Below are 17,845 nucleotides of genomic sequence, written 5' to 3'. Positions count from 1 at the left end.
TAAAGCCCCATCTACCTTGTCTCTGTTATAGGACTTGTTCCCTCAAAAGACTGCATCAAATCGTCCTCCTCTATATTTCGACAACTGGTTTGATCGCTGGTCGGAAAGGAAAAGAGGTTTGGCCGAGCTTCTACGCGTAGGTGATGTGAGTCACTTCGGGGTATCATTCGTACGGTAGTTTCAACTTTTGTACTGGTATAAAGCAGTCCCAATTCTTTGGAACAACGGAGTTTTTCTTTTCTTTTTTATTAAACTCGTATACATCCCGGACAGCGATGGACGGCGACTTTTGATCAGTGTATAATACTATGGGGACCTATCAAGGTCTCTGCCGAGTTAACAAAAACCCATGGAGAATCAAAAATTCCTTAGTCTTTCCCAGGGATATAATGAAAAGAATACAGCTTGTACCTATGCTAGCTCAAGGCATCCCGAAGCCCAACCAATACTCCCTTGACCTCCTCCTCGGAGACAAACATCCTATTTCCTTCGAACTCCAACTCCAGCCAGTCGCCCCCGATAGGCGTGGCGTATATCTCGGGCCGTACACGAGAAGGGACCGCCCCCTCGTAAAAGCCGACGCTGCTCGGGCGACCCAGGAAGGTAAAGTCGCCATCCTCCTGCTGCTGGAACGCGGTCCTCCACCCAAAGTCCTCCACGCCCGACCCGTCCCAATCCGTGCAGTTCTTGATGATCTGCACCATGCCCACGGCCTCAGAGGCCGCGCCATCGATGAACTGCGACTGCAGCCGCGCCGCTATGGTGGAGACGGTGTCGTCCGCCTCGACGACGACTCGGATCGGCACCTCGGCCATGGTGGGCCCCACGATGCTCTGCAGGTGGCTGGGCAGCATAGACCGGCCCGTGACCAGCCGGCCGAAGACGACTTCTCGCTGCTTGAGCTTGCGCGCCAGCACCAGGGCGCAGGCGGCGTGGAATAGCGTGGCGAGCGATGCGCCGTCTCGGCTTTTGTCCTGCTCGCTGCTGCGCACTTGGATGGTTTCCTTGATCGTCAGGCGGTTTTTGGGACTGCACAGGTCGCTGACATCGGTGCTGCCGGGGGGTGGTATGCTCGTCCTTCCGACGGGAGCGGGGGAGCCGCGTAGCAAGGACCGCCAGTACCGTTGCGCCTCGTCCCTCTTGGACTCGGCGTGGGCGATGTATTGCGTGAAGCTCGGGCCGACGGACGGTGGATCTTGGCGGTAGATGGACCACAGCGTCTCCAGGACCGACGCCCAGCTGAAGCCGTCGAACTGGGCGTGGGAGATCCGAAAGATGAACTTATGTTTGCCCGACGCGTGTCTCACCACGATGAATCTGATAAACGAGCGGCCCAGAACGCGAGGTCGCTTTATGTCTTGTGCGCAGATCGAGTTGACCAAAGTCACCATGTCAGCGTCCCCGCCGTCGATTGTGTCGTATGTTGGATCGAGGTTCGCGAGCACAACCTGCCACAGCCGCCCGTCGGCTCGCACAAACACCGAACGTAGTATGTCGTAGTGGTTGACAAGTTCTCTGCATGCCTGTTGGAGTCTGGCAAAGTCCACGTCGGCGGCAAGGTCGAATGTCCAATGGGGGTAACGGCCAGGAGGGTCTTGCAGCGCATCCAAAACGGACTGCTCCTGGAAATCCGTGACGGGAACCACATCCCGAATGGCAGACCGGCCGCCCTCCACGGCCGGCGTGATGTAGCGTTCGAGAAATCTCTCGGGATCTCCCGTCCCCAACATGGCGAATGGGGCAACGGTGGTAATTTGCATCTCGCTGCTGCCGGCCCTGACCTCCTTGACCAACAGCGCGAGGTCGCAGAGCCGCGGGGCCTTGAAGATGTCGGCCACCGTCAGCGACATCCTGGCGGCGCGGGCGGCGGCCACGAGGCGCATGGCCGCAATGGACTCGCCCCCTATCCTGAGGAAGCTGCTGTCGGCGCCGATGCTCTCCGGGTCGATCTGCAGAACCGAGGACCACAGATCCCGCAGGCGCTTCTCCATGGGGCTGCTGGGCACGCGCCGGTCTTGGCCGCGTAGCTGCAGCCGGGCCAGCTCCTCGAGGGTCTTTGCGCCGCCGAGCTCTCGCAGGGCGCGGCGGTCTGTTTTGTTGGTGGTGGTCATGGGTATTTGGTTGATTTCGATGTAGGCTCCCGGGACCATGCTGTGGTGAAGAAGGGTAGGGTGTTAATACCGGGTGAGAGTGAAAAGAGCGAAAAAAAAACCCGATTGTGGTTTTAAAAGGAACATGCAAAACTTACTATTGCGGAACGCGATCCGGCAGCTGCTCTAGGTCTTGAAGGATCTCCACCAATTTGGTCTCTGTTTCTTGGCGGTTCTCGGACTCTTCGACGCTCAAAAACACAGTAAGAATCGGGCTGCTGCCATTCTTCGGCGTGATGATTTCGGCTGCGATGCCGCGACAGGGACTGCCATCTCGCAGACACGCACCGACGTGATACTCGACTTCGGCCAGCTCGATGCGCTGACCCCGAAGCTTGACCAGCGCATCCTTGCGCCCGATAAAATCCAACGACCCATCCGCCCCATACCGGGCCAGATCACCCGTCAGATAAACCGTACCCCGTCGCGACGCATGACCCTCTGCGCCGCGCAACAGCCAGGCGGGGCTCTCGACGTACGCGGCCGCGGACCTGGCCGCATCGCCAAAGTACCCTCTGCTCAGCGTCGGGCCCTCGATGGCCAGCTCGGCGGTCGTGCCGACTCCAGCGAGACGATCGGGGCGGCCAGGCTCGACGAGCCAGACGTTTGCGCCGTAGGGCCGGCCGACGTGGTTGTTCCTGGTGGTCGGGGTCAGGAGCGCAAACGTGAGCGCCTGCGCGCACTCCGCCGGCCCGTAGATGCCGATGACGGTCTCGGCCTGCGTCCAGCGCGCCACCTCGACGCTCTGGATCGGCTCGCCGCCCATGGCGAGGGTGCGCAGGCCCGGCAGCGCCGAGGGCTCGAGCGATTTCGCCACCGAGGGGGTGAAGTAGGCGTAGTCGCAGCGCAGGCGGTTGAAGGCCCCGGTTATGTCGTTCTTGCGGTCCGATTCGGAGGGGATGCAGAGGCATCCCCCGCGGATGAGGGTCTGCAGGTGGTTGGACCACGATACGTCAAAGTTGTACGAGACAAAGTCGAAGACGCGCGTGCCCCGGCGGATGTGCAGGATCTCGGCCTGGTGCGTGGCCGCAGAGGCGAAGTTTTGGTGTGTGGTTACGATGCCTTTGGGCACGCCTGTCGAGCCGCTGGTGAAGACGATGTAGAGCACGTCTGTTGGAGAGGTTTTGGGCAGGCTGAGATTGCGGTCCAGGTTGGAAAAATGGAATTGCTGCATTGTGTTCTCGTCTACGCTCAACACTCGAGCACTGGATAGGCGGCTAGCTAGCTCCTCAGTGCTAGTAGATGATAGGATCAGTGTGGGGTTGACCTGCTGGACGATGGATCTCAAACGTGCTTCAGGCTGGGTCGAGTCCATGGCCAGGCACGCCGCTCCCGCTCGCATTACCGCCAGAGCCGCCACGGGGTACCACATGGACTTTTCAAAGCACAACGGGACCGTCGTGCCTGGGCCGACACCAAGCGACACCAGGTAGAGCGCCAGCCTGCGCGAGAGTGCTTCGAGGTCCGAGTAGGAGAGGCTGCCGTCCCACGCGCAGACGGCGCAGTCCTCTGGCTGGCGATGCGCGGTGGCCTCGATGAGCTCGTGCACGCACTTCGATACGGCTGTTGGAACGAGGGCGTTCCAGTTCCACATTTCAGCGAGGTCTTGGGGACTGACGAGGTCGATATCTTGGACCTTTGTGGAGGGGCTTGAGTTGCTGCAGAATTGTCGCATGATGTGCTCGAACTGGGCGGATATGCGGTCCATCTGCACGGGGTCGACGACGTTGGAATCGAAGCTTATTTCCAAGTCGATCCTGTCTCCGTCGGCCAGTTGACACATGACCATGACGGCGTTGGGGTTGAAGTCGTCGAGTCCTTCCCGGCTCGACAGGGATTCGGGTTTGGATTCGAAAGGCCCGTCGCTGCGGACTGTGTACTCGCTCCGGCCGGCCGGCTGGACCACGAGCAGGGTGTTGAAGCGGCTGGCGAGCTCCGCACCTCCGCCCAGGCGCCGGATGTCAAGGATCTCGGTGTGCTCGTAAGGGATCATGGAAATGGACTGGCTCTGCACCTGATCGAGCAGCTCTTCCATGTTTGCTTCCGGGTTAAGTTTGACGCGCACAGGCACCGCGTTAATCAGTGGTGCAATCATGCGGTTGATGCCGGGGAGCGATCCTTGACGGCCGGTGACCACTGTCCCAAAAACCACGTCGTTGGAGTCGGTGTAGCGTGAGGTGAGGATCGACCAGGCAGCCCTTATTACTATGTGTTGGGTTATTATACAGGTTAGAAAGCCTCGTTTACAAGATCCGAAAGAGAGAAAAAGAAAAACAGTATATTTGAGAAGAAGTGCTCACCGGTGGTTGCTGTAGCGTTTGTTTTTGGCCATATGAGACCACCAATCTGTCTCCTTACGGTACTGTTGGCCCTGGGTCGATAATCCGCGCTAGGCAGTGATGGAAATGGGACGGCTTCAGACTCGGCAAACTGACCACGCCAAAAGTCATTCGCCTCTTCTTGGTTTGCGTCCACCACATACTGCTTGACAAAGGCTTGGAAAGGAACAAGGGGACTCTTGTCGTCGGTTCCCGCATAAGTCCTGGCGACCTGTTCGAGCAGTAAATCCATCGAATAACCATCATAAATAGCGTGATGCTGAGTCAAAACGCAACACAAGCCTCGGTCATCTTTCACAAACGCCAGACGTGTGAGACTCTCACCGAGGCTCATTGTCTTCTTGTTGTCGCGTTCCAGATACGCCTCGATGGATTCGTACTCATCCCACTGCAAAGCCTCATCGATCTGGATCTGTACCAGGCCTTCGGACGGGAGATCTGCGATCCTGTATCGGAGGATGGGCGCAGCAGCGCGGCTCACGTCCTCCCAAGCCTTTCTAAGACGGAGTGCGTCAGTTCCAGCCCTGAGGTGAAGGAGGAACCGCGCAATGTAGGAAGAGCCCTCAGACTTTGCCGTCATGGAGAGGAGAGACTTCTGCACCCCCGTGCATGGGAAAGCGTCTTGGATTCGGGAGGCTTCAACTCTGCACTGACTCGCTAGAACTTCAAGAGCGGCGTCCTTGTTGGTCTTCTTCAGCAACGAAAAGGCCCGGACGGCGACGTTGTCGAGGCCAGCGTCTTGCTGCCGTATGTCTACCATTGTTTCAGCCATTTTTGAGAGGACCGGGTTCCGGAGGATGTTGGCAACGCTCAAAGAGAAGCCGCCTGTACGTGCCAAAGCTGCAAGGCGCATGGCCGAGATGGAGTCACCCCCTACGCGCAGGAAGCTGCTATTTCCGCGAATCTTGTCGATCGGAACCAGCAAGACGGCCGCCCACATCTCTCGTAGACGGATCGCCAAGCCTGTCACCTCGGCATTTTGATCCTCGTCGCCGCCACCATCCAGCTGCTCCAGCGTCAGACTAACACCCAGCTCTCGGAGAGCCTTCCGGTCCGTCTTGCCGCTGGGTGCCAACGGGATGGACTCTAGGGGAATGTATGCGGACGGGACCATGTAAGGCGGAAGACGCTTCTTCAGGGTCTCTTCAAGGCCGCGGATCGTGTCTTGGAACCGGGTCATGTCGCTCGCGGGCAGCTGGACGAAAGCGACAAGCGCCGCACTCCCCGTCGCAGCAGGGACCACGATCTCAGCAGCCGCCTTGGGCGCCGCAAACTCGCCAGCGAGGCACTGGCGGAGGTGGTGCTCGACCTCGCCCAGCTCGATCCTCTGGCCACGCAGCTTGACCTGGGCGTCCTTCCTCCCCATGAAGACGAGGGAGCCGTCGGCGACGTCGTAGCGCGCGAGGTCGCCAGTTTTGTACAGGCGAGCGCCTCTCCTCCCGGCGACGCTGCCATCTGGACTACCCCGCTGTAGCCAGCTCGGGGAGTCTATAAAGGCGGCGGCGGTGGTCTTCTCGTCGCCGAGATAGCCACGGCCGACGAGCGGTCCCTGCAGATACAGCTCGCCGACGGCGCCGACGGGCAACAGCCGCTCGCTGGACGCGGGGTCTAGGATCCAGGTCGACACGCCGGTGCCCTTGCCGATGGGGAGCGGCGAGGGGATGTTGGTGGGCGAGACCCTGTGCCAGATCGACACGGCGTTGCACTCCGAAGGGCCGTAGCCCACAAAGACGTTTGCGTAGGGCGTCCACCGCGCGACGTCCTCCCTGGTGACCGCCTCGCCGCCGACGTGGAAGTTACGCATCGTTGGTATGCGCCGGGGGTCAAGTAGCCGCGCGGTCGACGGGGTTAGAGCGATGTCGGTGGTGCCGAATCTCCTGATGCTGTTCTCGAGGTCGTTTCTCCGTTCCTCTTCGCTCGGGATGCATAGTGTGGATCCGGAAATGAGGCAGCGCAATATTTTCCATATCGACGCGTCAAACGAGTAGGAAGATAGATCGTATACACGGGAACCTTCCCCCAGAGGCTCTAGTACTCGCTCCTGGTAAGCAATAGCACTGCAAAAGCTGCCATGTTCAATCATACATCCCTTTGGCGTGCCGGTGCTTCCGCTTGTGAAAACTGAATACAGGAGGTCGGAGGGCTCAACACGTGGCAGTTTATGAAGGCAGTGCTGTAAATCGCTTGTCTCACGCAGTCTGGCATAATACTCGGGGCCCAGGGTCACTATTTCCGTAGTGGGCGGGACCAGCCTCGAAGTCAAATCCTGGTTGGCAACCGAGCTGAAGATGACGGCAGGATTCGTCTGGCGTACAATAGCCTGAAGTCGCGACTCTGGAAGCGTCGAGTCCAGCAGCAGCACACCTGCCCCGGCCTTGAAAACGCCCAATAAAGCCACCATAGCGTACATGGATTTCTCGAAGCACAGCGGGACGATGGTGTTGCGGCAAACAACGCCCAGCTCGACGAGGCGGGCTGCCAGAGCGGTAGAGGTACGGTCCAAGTCTTTGTATGTCAGCTCGCCATCCCAGGCAGATACGGCTATTGCCTGCGGACGGGCTCTGGCGGTTTTTGTGATGAGGTCATGCACGCAAGCATCGACGCGCTTAAAGTCTTCAGCATTCCATTTCCAGATTTGATTGAGATCCCGATCTGTGGTGAGAGTTATGTCGCCGAGGGGCGTTTGGTCGAGTTCTGGAGTGCAAAGGCGCTTTAGAAGGTGCTCCAAATGGTGAGCTGCCCTCTCGATCGTGTCGCGATCTATGATTCTAGAGTCGAAGCGGAAATCCAAGGACAGTCGACCGGTCTCGAGTGTGCATACCAAGCTGAGCGCATAAGAGTCAAATGCACCGCTGTCGGATTTTTGATGCACCGCTTTAGGCACGAACAAGGCTCCATCCTGCAAAGGCTGCTCCTGCTGCTGGTGCCCAGACTGGATGACCAGCAGCGTCTGGAACTGGCAGGCCCGCCTCGCCTCTGCACTCAGCTGGCGTATGGATGAGAGCCCGGCCTGTTCCCACGGGATCATTTCGGTGGCTTGTCGCTGCACCGAATCCAACAGCCCCAGAACGTTCGTTCCAGTATCGAGCTTGACCCGGATAGGCAGAGTGGCGATGGTTGGGCCTACGATTCTTTCGATACCTCCGATGGGCGCCTTTCGACCGGCAACAACCACGCCGAACACGACGTCGGGTGAGCTGAAGTAGCGCGAGCAGAGAATGGCAAAGGCGGAGCGCAAAGTAGTCGAGGGACTGGCGTCATCCACCCTCCACGCTACATCTGAGATGTGGTGCGTGAACTGCGAGTCCGTCTCAGGCTCGTAATCAGGGGCTGGGAGGCTGGGGAACGGTTCTGCATCCAGGCCCGAGAATTGTGACTTCCAAAATGCAGCTTCGGCCTCCTTATCTCGCTCCTGGATATACTTGACAAATGTCTGGAAAGGGCGAGGCTGCAGCGGGGTGGAGCCATGGTAGATGTTTTCCAACGCCTCCAAAATCACTGGCATGGTCAGCCCGTCGTATACGGAATGGTGCATGGTCAGGGCAAAATAAAAGCAATCGCGGCCGCTTCCTGACGTCTGGGCTGAGAGTATGGCGCATCTCATGAGACGAGAGCCTAAGCCCATGGGGGTTTCTTGGTCCTCAGAAATATACTGTTCCAGATCTCCTGCGCCCGTCCAGCAATCCTTCTCCCGGATGACGACCTGCACCAGACCTTGGTCGGGAAGGTGGACGATGCGCGTCCGCAGAATCGGCATCATGGTACAGACCTCCTTCCAAGACTGATTGAACCTGTTCAGGTCCACGGTCGGGGCGAGTTCCAGTACGTCGCGGCCGATATAGGCACCTGGAGATTTCATGGTCAAGGCCAAAAGTCCCTCCTGTAGCGGCGTGCAGGGGAAAACATCCTCGACATCATGCTCGTCTACGCCACAAAGCGAGGCCGCTTCTTGCCGTGCAGCCTGATGGTTTGAACCTGGACCAAGCAGCGTAAAGGGCGCAACGGCATCCTCGTCCTCGTCTTCATTGTATGCCCTGTTTTTTACGCACTTGGCCATATCCCCAAGGACCGGGTGTTCGAATATGTCGGCCACGGTAAGCACCAGTCCCTGCTGCCGGGCCATGCCCACGAGCCGCATAGCTTGGATTGAGTCGCCGACCCGCAGGAAGCTGTCGTTTGCAGAGATGGACTCGGGGTCCATCTTGAGCACCGTCGACCACAGCTCCCGGAGTGTTCTCTCGGCAGTGGTGGCCGGCTCCCAGCGCCGACTGCCCGAGTTGTTCTTTGGCGGCTCGTACGCGTTGCCAATTTCCCTGAGTTTCTTGCGGTCCTTTTTGCCCGAAGCATTGGTTGGGATGACTGGCACCGGGATGTAGTAGGAAGGAACGGCATATCTCGGCAGCGTGGCCTCGAGTGTCTGGTTCAATCCGGATGTCATCGATTCTACATCCTCTGTGGTGTCGGCGGTTAAATATGCAACAAGGGTGTGTTTGCTCCCGTCTCGTGATACGACGTCCACCACTGCCTCGGCCTTGTTGTTGTTCTTGCTGATCAGCCATTTCCGTATCTGCGCCTCGACCTCTTCAGGAGCCACCAGCTGCCCACGAATCTTCAACTGCGCGTCCTTCCTCCCCATATACACGAGGTTGCCGCTGCTGTCGTACCGACCAAGGTCTCCAGAGAAGTACACACAGCCCTGTCTTCCCTGAGCCTGTCCATGGCCCGCGGCGAGAAACTTGGGAGTCTTGCGAAAGCGCTGCTTGGTCATGGCATCATTTGCGACGTAGCCGTCGGCACAAAGCGGCCCTTCGAGGGCGATCTCACCCACGGTCCCAAAGGGCACAAGCCTGTCCGCCTGCTCCGGGTCCACAAGCCAGCACAGCGCGGGCTGCTTCGAGTAAACCTGCCCGATGACTCCGGTGTACCAGGTCTCATCGCTGGCCGTGATGATGGTGGCCGGGTGCTCGGCGGGTCCGTACCAGTTGAGCACGGGACACGTGCCCTTCCACCTCTGCACGTCCTCATCGGCCAGGTTCTCTCCCGAAAGCACTAGTGTTTTGAGGCTTTTGGTCATGTCCTCGGGCTTCAGAGCTTTGGCCGTGGACGGGGTAATGTTCATAAAGTCTATCTGGAAGCGGTTGATGGTGGTGCCGAGCCCGTCGAGCCGCTCCGATTCGGAAGGGATGCACAGGCAGCCGGCATGCACCAGCGTCGAGATGGATTCGATGGTGCTGACGTCAAAGTCGTAAGATGCAAACTGGAACACGCGCGTTCCTGGGTACACGCCGAGGTACTCCCCGTGGGCCTTGACGTTGGACGAGAGCGTCCCGTGGCTCCAGAGGACCTGCTTCGGCTCGCCCGTGCTGCCTGATGACACCAAGATTGCTGCGGGACTGCTCATGTTTAGCAGTGGCAAGGCCGTGGGTTGGTTCTTATTGTTATCGTCACCTTCTGGTGAAGAAATCTGCAACAGTTGGTCAAAGGTGCAGCAACGACCGTGCCTGGACATGACCTTGAGGCGTGATTCCGAGACGACGGCCAGCTTTACCCCGATCTTCTGGAACACCATGGCCATCCTCAACTCGGGCACAGCAACAGACTGCAGCACGGTGACGCCGCCGGCCTTGTAGACGGCAACCTGGACGACCGGGACCCATTTTGATTTCTCTGAGCATATCGCGACGACGGACCCCTCGACAATGCCCATGCCGGCCAAGCCGTGGGCCATGTGCGTGGACAGCTCATCCAGCTCTCGGTATGTGAACCGTCCATCCCACGCCTCCACAGCCACCGAGTTGGGCTGCATTCTCGCAGCGATGGCGATGGAATCGTGCACCAACATGTCAGCTCCCTGTGGGAGATGGGCGTTCTGGGCCCAAAACACCTCTAGATCCTCATCACTGGCGGTCTGGATTGCACCCAGCTGGTCCGTGGCCATCCCTTCATCACACAGCTGCCGCAAGACCGTCTCAAACTGGCAAGCCATGCGACGCATCTGCTCCCGGTCCAAGAGCTTCCCGTCGAAGCTCATGCGCAGCTGCATACCGTCCGGCCTAAGCTCGCACACAACCTGAAGCGGGTAGTTATTGAACGGGTCGACGCCCAACGTGTCCACATTGGAAGAAAAGCTCCGGGCCTTGAAAAGCAGGCCGTCCCTGTCGAGCGCCTTTCCGTCGGCGACCGGCTGCACGACCAGCAGCGTCTGGATGTTGCGCGGGTCCAGGTCGTCGCCCACGGCACGGTAGATGTTTTGCAGGCCAAACTGCTCGTGGGCGATCGTCTCCATCATCTCGCTCTGCCGACGAGCGAGGAAGGCCTCGATGCTGTCGGCCCAGTCGATCCCGATAGCGACGGGGATCGTGGATATGGTCGGCCCCACGCAGTTCTCTATCCCCCTCATGCTGGCCTGCCTCCCGCTGACCGTCGCCGCGAAGAGCACGTCGCTGGACCGCGTGTACTGGGCCGTCAGCAGTGCCCAGGCCGAGCGTATGACGGTCGAGGCGGTCACACCTGTCCGGGGCCACCCCACGGCGATGTCGTGCTGCAGGCGCTGGTCAGCGTGTGGTTTGTAGTTTGCAGAAGGGAGCGCCGGGAACTGGGCGGCTTCGGTGTTGGACAGCCGCTGCTTCCAAAATTCGGCAGATTCTTCCATGTTCATCTTGCCGACGTAGCTGATGAAATTTTGAAAAGGTGTTGTATGCAGCCCAGGCCGGCCGAGATATTGCCGCTCAAGCTCTTCCAAGATCATCTTGAGCGTGTTGCCGTCATATGTGCAGTGATGCATGGAGAGTGCAAAGTTTCGCTCGACGATGGCGGCTCGACAAAGCTCTGTGCCTAGGCCCATCGGTGTCTCTTGATCCTTGCGGAGAAAAGCATCCAGGTCGTCGGCAGGTTGGAGCGGCAGGTCGTCCAGTACTACTTGAACCAAGCCCTGCCCAGGGAGGTCAATAATGCGCGTCCTTAGCAAGGTCAGCCTTTTCACAGTGGCTGACCATGCTTTCGCCAGCGCTTCCGGATCTATGTCGGGTTGGAGACTCAGCACGCTACGCGAGACGTACTGCCCATGCTCTCTGGTCCCCAGGGCGAGCAACCCCTCCTGAAGCGCCGTGCACGGGTACACATCCGTGATGCGAGACGCATCGACTGAACACGCCCGCGCTGCCTGCCTCCGAGCCGTAGCCTCGTCCATCTCGGGATCGAGCAGGGAGAAGGGAGGAATCGCTTGTGAGGTGCTTGACTCCAACCCATCATCGTACTTGACGCACTCTGCCATATCCTCAAGTAGAGGCGAGCGAAACACGTCGGCGACAGTCAGAGCAAGACCTTGGTGACGAGCCGACGCGACCAGCCGCATGGCCGTGATGGAGTCGCCCCCTAAGCGCAAGAAGTTGTCGGTGGCGCTGATGGCGCTCATCTCGATGCCGATGACGTCGGCCCAAAGCTGCTGCAGGCGCTTCTCCATGGCTGTGGACGGCGGTCTCGAGGCTTTCCTCGACGGTTGCATTGCTGCTAGTTCAGAGTGCGCAAGAGAGCTGCCGATCTGACGCAGCCGCTTCCTGTCGGTCTTGCCCGAGTGGTTCGTGGGGATTTTGTCGAGGGGCACGTATACTTTGGGTATCATGTAGGGCGGAAGGGACTTTAGCAGGTCCTGTTCTAGTTCGTCCACCGGCAGTGCTTGCTTGAGATATTCGGTTACGCTATCCTTGTTATTGTCGGGTAGGCTGTGAGGGCTGATGAACAGAGCCAGCGTCTCCTTGTCGCTTTTGCTCGGGCAGAATATCTCAGCCACCACAGTCGCCTCGAGCCTACCGGCCAGGAAGTCCTGCACACGGAGCTCGATCTCGCCGAGCTCCACCCTCTGACCCCTGAGCTTCCTCTCCGACTCGTGCTTGCGGCCGATGAAGACCACCCGACCGCAGCCATCATACCGGACAAGGTCACCGGTCTGGTACAGTCGCGGCTCCCGCCCGCTTATCCCAAGCTCTTCGTAGCCGTCACGAAGCCACCGCGGCGAGAAGAAGGATTCTTCGTTGAGGCGCTGGCTGTTCTGCCCCGTGTACCGAGCGACGATGGGACCTTCAATGCACAGCTCCGAAACGGCTCCGATCGGGGAGAGAAGGTCTCGATCCTTGGGGTCTACCAACCAAACGAGGCCGCCGCCACTGCTCTTCCCGATTGTGACGGGGCTGCCGCTCGTCGGTTCGGTATTTTGCACCAGGCAAAAAGTGGCCACTGACGCCTCGGCTGGCCCGTACCAGTTGTAAACCGCGGCCAGATTATCGACCCACCTGGATGTGGTTTTCTGCTGCAGCTTCTCACCAGCAAAGACCAGAGTCTCGAGGAAGGGAAGCTCCTTCGGGTCCAGGGTCTCGGATACAGACGGTGTGAGGCATACCCAGTTGGCTTGGAGCTCGTTCATGGCCTCCGCGAGCCGGTTCGTCCTGTCCGCCTCTGACGGGATGCATAGTGTACCGCCTGCGGACAGAACAGCCAACGACTCGACGGTGCTTACGTCAAACTCGTAGCCTGCGAATTGAAAGGCTTTAGTTAGTGAGGTGATGCCAAACGAGTCGCACGCCGCACGTATATTGCTCGACAGCGTCTCGTGGCTCCACAGGATGGACTTTGGCATTCCGGTTGATCCAGAGGTGAACAGGACCAGGGCCGGATCCGACGGCGTACGGTTGTGCGGCTCAGGGACGTGAAGCCACTCCTCGTCGGGAGTAAAGTCGGAGATGGACACCGTGGGCACGTGGGTGTAAAATGGGCTCTCCTCCACTGGGCCCGAGGTTAAGACCAGCCTCGGTTGGGCTGCATCGTTGATCTCTAGAGCGCGCTGGCTCGTCGCAGGTGAGGAGAGAGGCAGGGCTGTTGCCCCAATCTTCAAGGTGGCCATCATGCACGCGACCAGCCATGAAGACTTTTCAAAGTTCAGGACGACCAAAGATCCAGGACCCACTCCTCCTTGGTGCAGAAGACGGTAAGCAAGGTGTTCCGATACATCCCTGAGCTGCCGGTACGTCAGACGCCTGTCCCAGGAGGCAACCGCCAAGCCGTCTGGGTTCGTGGTTGCCCACTCGTCTATCATGTTCGTCACGAACCCGACGGCGGCTTTCGGAACGGCCTGGTTCCATTTCCAAATCTGGCCGAGATCCTGTTTGGTCATGGGAGAAATTCTACGCAGCGTCGACTCGGCCAGCTGCTCGTCACACAATTGCCGGATCAGCTGCTCCAGCTGTACGCACATTCGCTCAGCTGCAGCCGGCTCGACAGCCCCCGAGTCATAGTTGACCCGCAAAACCAGACCCTCGCTCTGTAGCTGACATATAATCATCATGGCGTACGGGTTATGCATTCCGACACTGTCCATGTCGCCATCTTTTGCTACTAGTTGTATACGATCCGAGCCCATCTCTGGCTTGTGGTGCTTAAGCGATGCCTCCTCCGTGGTGCGGACGACACTCTTAGCCTGGGTGAAGAGCCCACCAGGGGACCGGTCATGATCTTCAGGCTGCACAACAAGTAACAGCTGGAACCGGCTTGCCTCTTCATGAATCCTCCGGATGCGCGACAGACCATACTGCTCATACTTGTTGATATCGACAGCCTGCTGCTGCACCTGCCGCTGCAACGACCGCACCGTCTGGTCCCAGTCGAACCTGACGCGCACCGGAACCGTCGCTATGGTCGGGCCGGCAACGTCCTCAATGTTGCTCACGGGCGCCGTGCGGCCGCTGACGGTCGCTCCGAACACGACCTCGTTCGAGTTGGTGTACGACGCCACCAGCAGCGCCAGCGCCGACCGCACCACCGACGACGGCGTGATGCCCGAGCGCCGCCCCCACTGCAGGCCGCGCACCGCGTGGCTCAGATCCCGCTTCTGTCCGGTCCGGTGGCTTGATGGCGGGAACGACGCGGCCGCCGACTCGGCGAGCTGGTTCTGCCAAAAGGCGGCCGCTTCAGGGGTTTCGCTTCGCAAGACGTGGCGGATGAAGGGTTGGAAGGGAGCGAGGGGTCTCGAGGCGGATTTGAGATGGGCTGCCTCGAGGGCTGAGAGGATGAGCTTGTTGACCCAGCCGTCGAATATGGCGTGGTGCATCTCGAGGAGGAACAAGTGCCGCGAGGAGCGCGAGACGACGAGTCCGGCTCGACACAGCGGGGTTGCTAGGCCCATCGGTGTGGTGGCTTGGAGGAATTCATCGACGGTTGCAAAGCGGCCAAGGGGTATCGGGTGTTTAATAAGCACCTGCACGAGACCCTCGCCAGGTAGGTCGACGACTCTCGTCCGCACGATGGAGGCTCGTTGAACGGTCCGAACCCAAGCTCCCTCGAACTCATCCAGATCTATCCCCGTCGGCAGCTCATAGGCAACCCGGGACATATAATCGGGCGCGTTACCACTTTTAGCTTGCGACGCTGCGCTTTTGGCTGATGTCGCGAGCATTCCTTCCTGCAGTGGCGTGCATGGGTAAACGTCTTCGATGTCTGCCGATGCGACTGCGCAGATAGATGCTACATCCTCACAGATGCCGGCCGGATCTCTCGAGCCTTTCAGTAATGTAAAAGGCAAAATAGTCTCCTCGCTGAGGGAAGAGCCTCGCGGACGAGCCACTTTGGCCAACTCGGCCAGCGTTGGGCTTTGGAACAGATCCGCCACCGTTATCAACAGGTCCTCCACCCTCGCCGCTGCCACCACCCGCATGGCAGATATGGAGTCTCCACCAAGGCGGAGGAAGCCGTCGTTAGTGCTGATGCAAGACGCGTCCAGGTTGAGGACCTGTGCCCAGATCTGGCGCAAGCGTCTCTCTGCATCGTTCGAGGGCTCTTGGTGGTCTCTGGTAGACATGATGGTGGCCTGCAGCTCCACAATCTGCTGCCACGCCATGGCACTGCCAAACTCGCGGAGACGCCGCCTGTCCGCCTTGCCCGTCGCCGCAACCGGGATTTCGTCCACGGGTAGGTAGGCGCTCGGGATCATAAATGCGGGCAGGACCTCGCGCAGCTTCTCTGCCAGACTGTCCATGCGTGCCCTGATTTTTTCCGTGTCCGAGTTTGTCGTCACCAAGAAAAGCGCCAGCAAACGTGCGTCGGCGCCTAGGGGAGTGATGACGTCCACGATGATGGGAAACGCGTCGTCCAGGACGGCACGCACGTGGTGCTCGACGTCGCCAATCTCCACCCTCTGGCCGCGGATCTTCAGTTGTGACGTGTCCTTGCGGCCGACGAATAACAAGTTCCCATCGGGGTCGTACTTGAACAGATCTCCCGTCTTATACAGTCTACCGCGTCTACCGGAGTGCTTGCTGCTCCCTGCCAGCAGCCACGGTGGATCGTGGACGAATGCGGATTTGGTCTTGTCCGGATCCGCAAGATAGCCCTGGCCGACGAGGGGTCCCTCGAGGTACAGCTCTCCTACGGAGCCCACGGGAGCGAGCTTGGTGTCATCGACCGGGTCGACGATCCAGAGGGAAAAGGCTGCCCCCTTTCCTAGATGTGGCCGGTCATCCAGGGCTGGGTCGATCACTGCAAAGGCGCACTTGAAGGTGCACTCTGTCGGGCCATATGTGTTTACTATATGCTCAGTCAGTCAAGTGAATCAGCGACGGCAGTAATCTCCCACTGTCTTGACTTGGGCAATTTGAAACCAAGAGACTTACAAAGCCTGACCCGGCCGGCCCACTGCGTCACATTCTCTCGGTAGGGCATCTCGCCGCTCAGCAAAATCGACTGGAGACTATGTGGGACCACGTGGATGGTGCGAAGGACGGTTGGTGTAATATTAATAAGTGTTGCCCCCATCTTGTTAATAGCGGCTGATAAATCCGTAAGCATGTCGTCTTCGGACGCGACGCAGAGGCAGCCCCCAGCGCACAGCGTGTGCAGGAAGTTGCTCCACGCCACGTCAAACGAGTAGGGGGCAAAGTCAAAGACGCGCGAATCCCGGTTGAAGCCGAGCTCTTTCCCTTGGTAGAGGACGGCGCTCCTGACGTTTGCGTGGCTGATGCAAGCGCCTTTGGGCTGTCCAGTTGTTCCCCTGTGCCCACCCAAGAGCAGACGTTAGCATTTCAACTAGGGATAGGGCTTACGCAGTTGATACTTAACGCTCATGCAGCTGTACATACGAGGTAAAGGATATATAGACCGTGTCGGATACAGAGACGTCCGGCAATTTCGCTGCAGCAGGTCTTGCCTCCAAAAACGAATCATCGAGTTGCACCACCGGCACGCCAGCCAGCCCGGATGCCCTGGCGTGGTAATTCGCCGAAGCTATAACCAGCGACGGCCGCGTCTGTTCCACGATGGACCGCAGCCGGGAGTCGGGCTGAGTTCCGTCGAGCGCGACGGCGCTACATCCCGCCTTGATGACGGCCAACATGGCGACGCTGGTCCATCGCGATTTGGGGAACAGGATCGGGATGGTCGACCTCGGCTCCACGCCCAGCCCGACCAGCCTCCTGGCTAGATTGGTCGATAGATCATCGAGTTCGCGGTAGGTGAAGTCGCCGTCCCAGGCGCAAACCGCCAAGGTCTTGGGTTGCCCTGCCGCAACCTCGCCGATGAGGTCGTGAACTAAACCTGATATCTGGTCGAGGACGGCGGCATTCCTTTCCCAGATTTTGTCGATGTCGAGCGGAGAGGGTAAGATAGCTGCGGCCTTTTCAGAATCATCCATTGTGACAAATGTGATGGAGGTAGATTATAAGCAAGGTTCGCAGAAATAAGACCCTATTCTTAGTTGGCTAATCCAGAGCAAAAATGCTTGGAACCAAGCCTATGATTGGATTTGGTGATTAATGATGTATAGTAACCGTACACTTCAAAACGGCGTCGCGTTCACAGCCACAGCGCTTCAAGTCAATGTTTACCAACAGGTAAAGCCGACAAAGACAGTGTCACCTCAAACATTGGGGCCATTGCCCGCGCTACATAAGAAATAAGGGGTAACATTATGCGGCACCCACGATATCGTGTTTGACAGCCGAAATACTCCACTTTGAAGGTCCGCACAGCCGCCATCTGGACTGGATACTATCCATCACTACCACAACCGCCACAACCACCACCACCACCAACACAACTATCACCAATGATTTACCTCCCTATTTTACCTATTTCGGTTCTACGAGTTGGGGCATAGATGGTAGCTATCACAGTTTCGGATTATCTAATTGTTTGGAAAATGAATGGACCAAAGTCGCGATAAGGTATATCATTGACAGTGTGTGGTGGGGCATTTTGAGTCGGAAATAAGGTTTCATGCCGGATGAACAAGCATTTTTCTGATCTGCGGGTGCTTAACGGGGTCTTGACGGGGTCCGTGGTAATCTTGTCCATTATCAGGACCCCTGTCCGACT

At 58.7% G+C, this 17,845-nt stretch overlaps 1 protein-coding gene across 1 annotated transcript; it reads right to left on the bottom strand.

The window, feature by feature from the left end:
- Positions 1 to 416: 416 nt before the first annotated feature.
- On the bottom strand, positions 417 to 17,162 carry PgNI_05487 (uncharacterized protein; the record flags this gene model as incomplete). Its single annotated transcript, XM_031125518.1, has 6 exons — positions 417 to 2,151; positions 2,249 to 4,355; positions 4,451 to 6,610; positions 6,683 to 16,060; positions 16,147 to 16,523; positions 16,612 to 17,162. The coding sequence occupies 6 exons, from the start codon at positions 17,160 to 17,162 to the stop codon at positions 417 to 419; spliced, it is 16,308 nt and encodes a 5,435-aa protein (XP_030983040.1).
- Between the last annotated feature and the right edge of the window lie 683 nt (positions 17,163 to 17,845).

This window comes from Pyricularia grisea, chromosome I (genome assembly GCF_004355905.1).
Source record: "Pyricularia grisea strain NI907 chromosome I, whole genome shotgun sequence".
Lineage (NCBI taxonomy): Eukaryota > Fungi > Ascomycota > Sordariomycetes > Magnaporthales > Pyriculariaceae > Pyricularia > Pyricularia grisea.
This window is presented reverse-complemented; position numbering and strand designations above follow the sequence as displayed.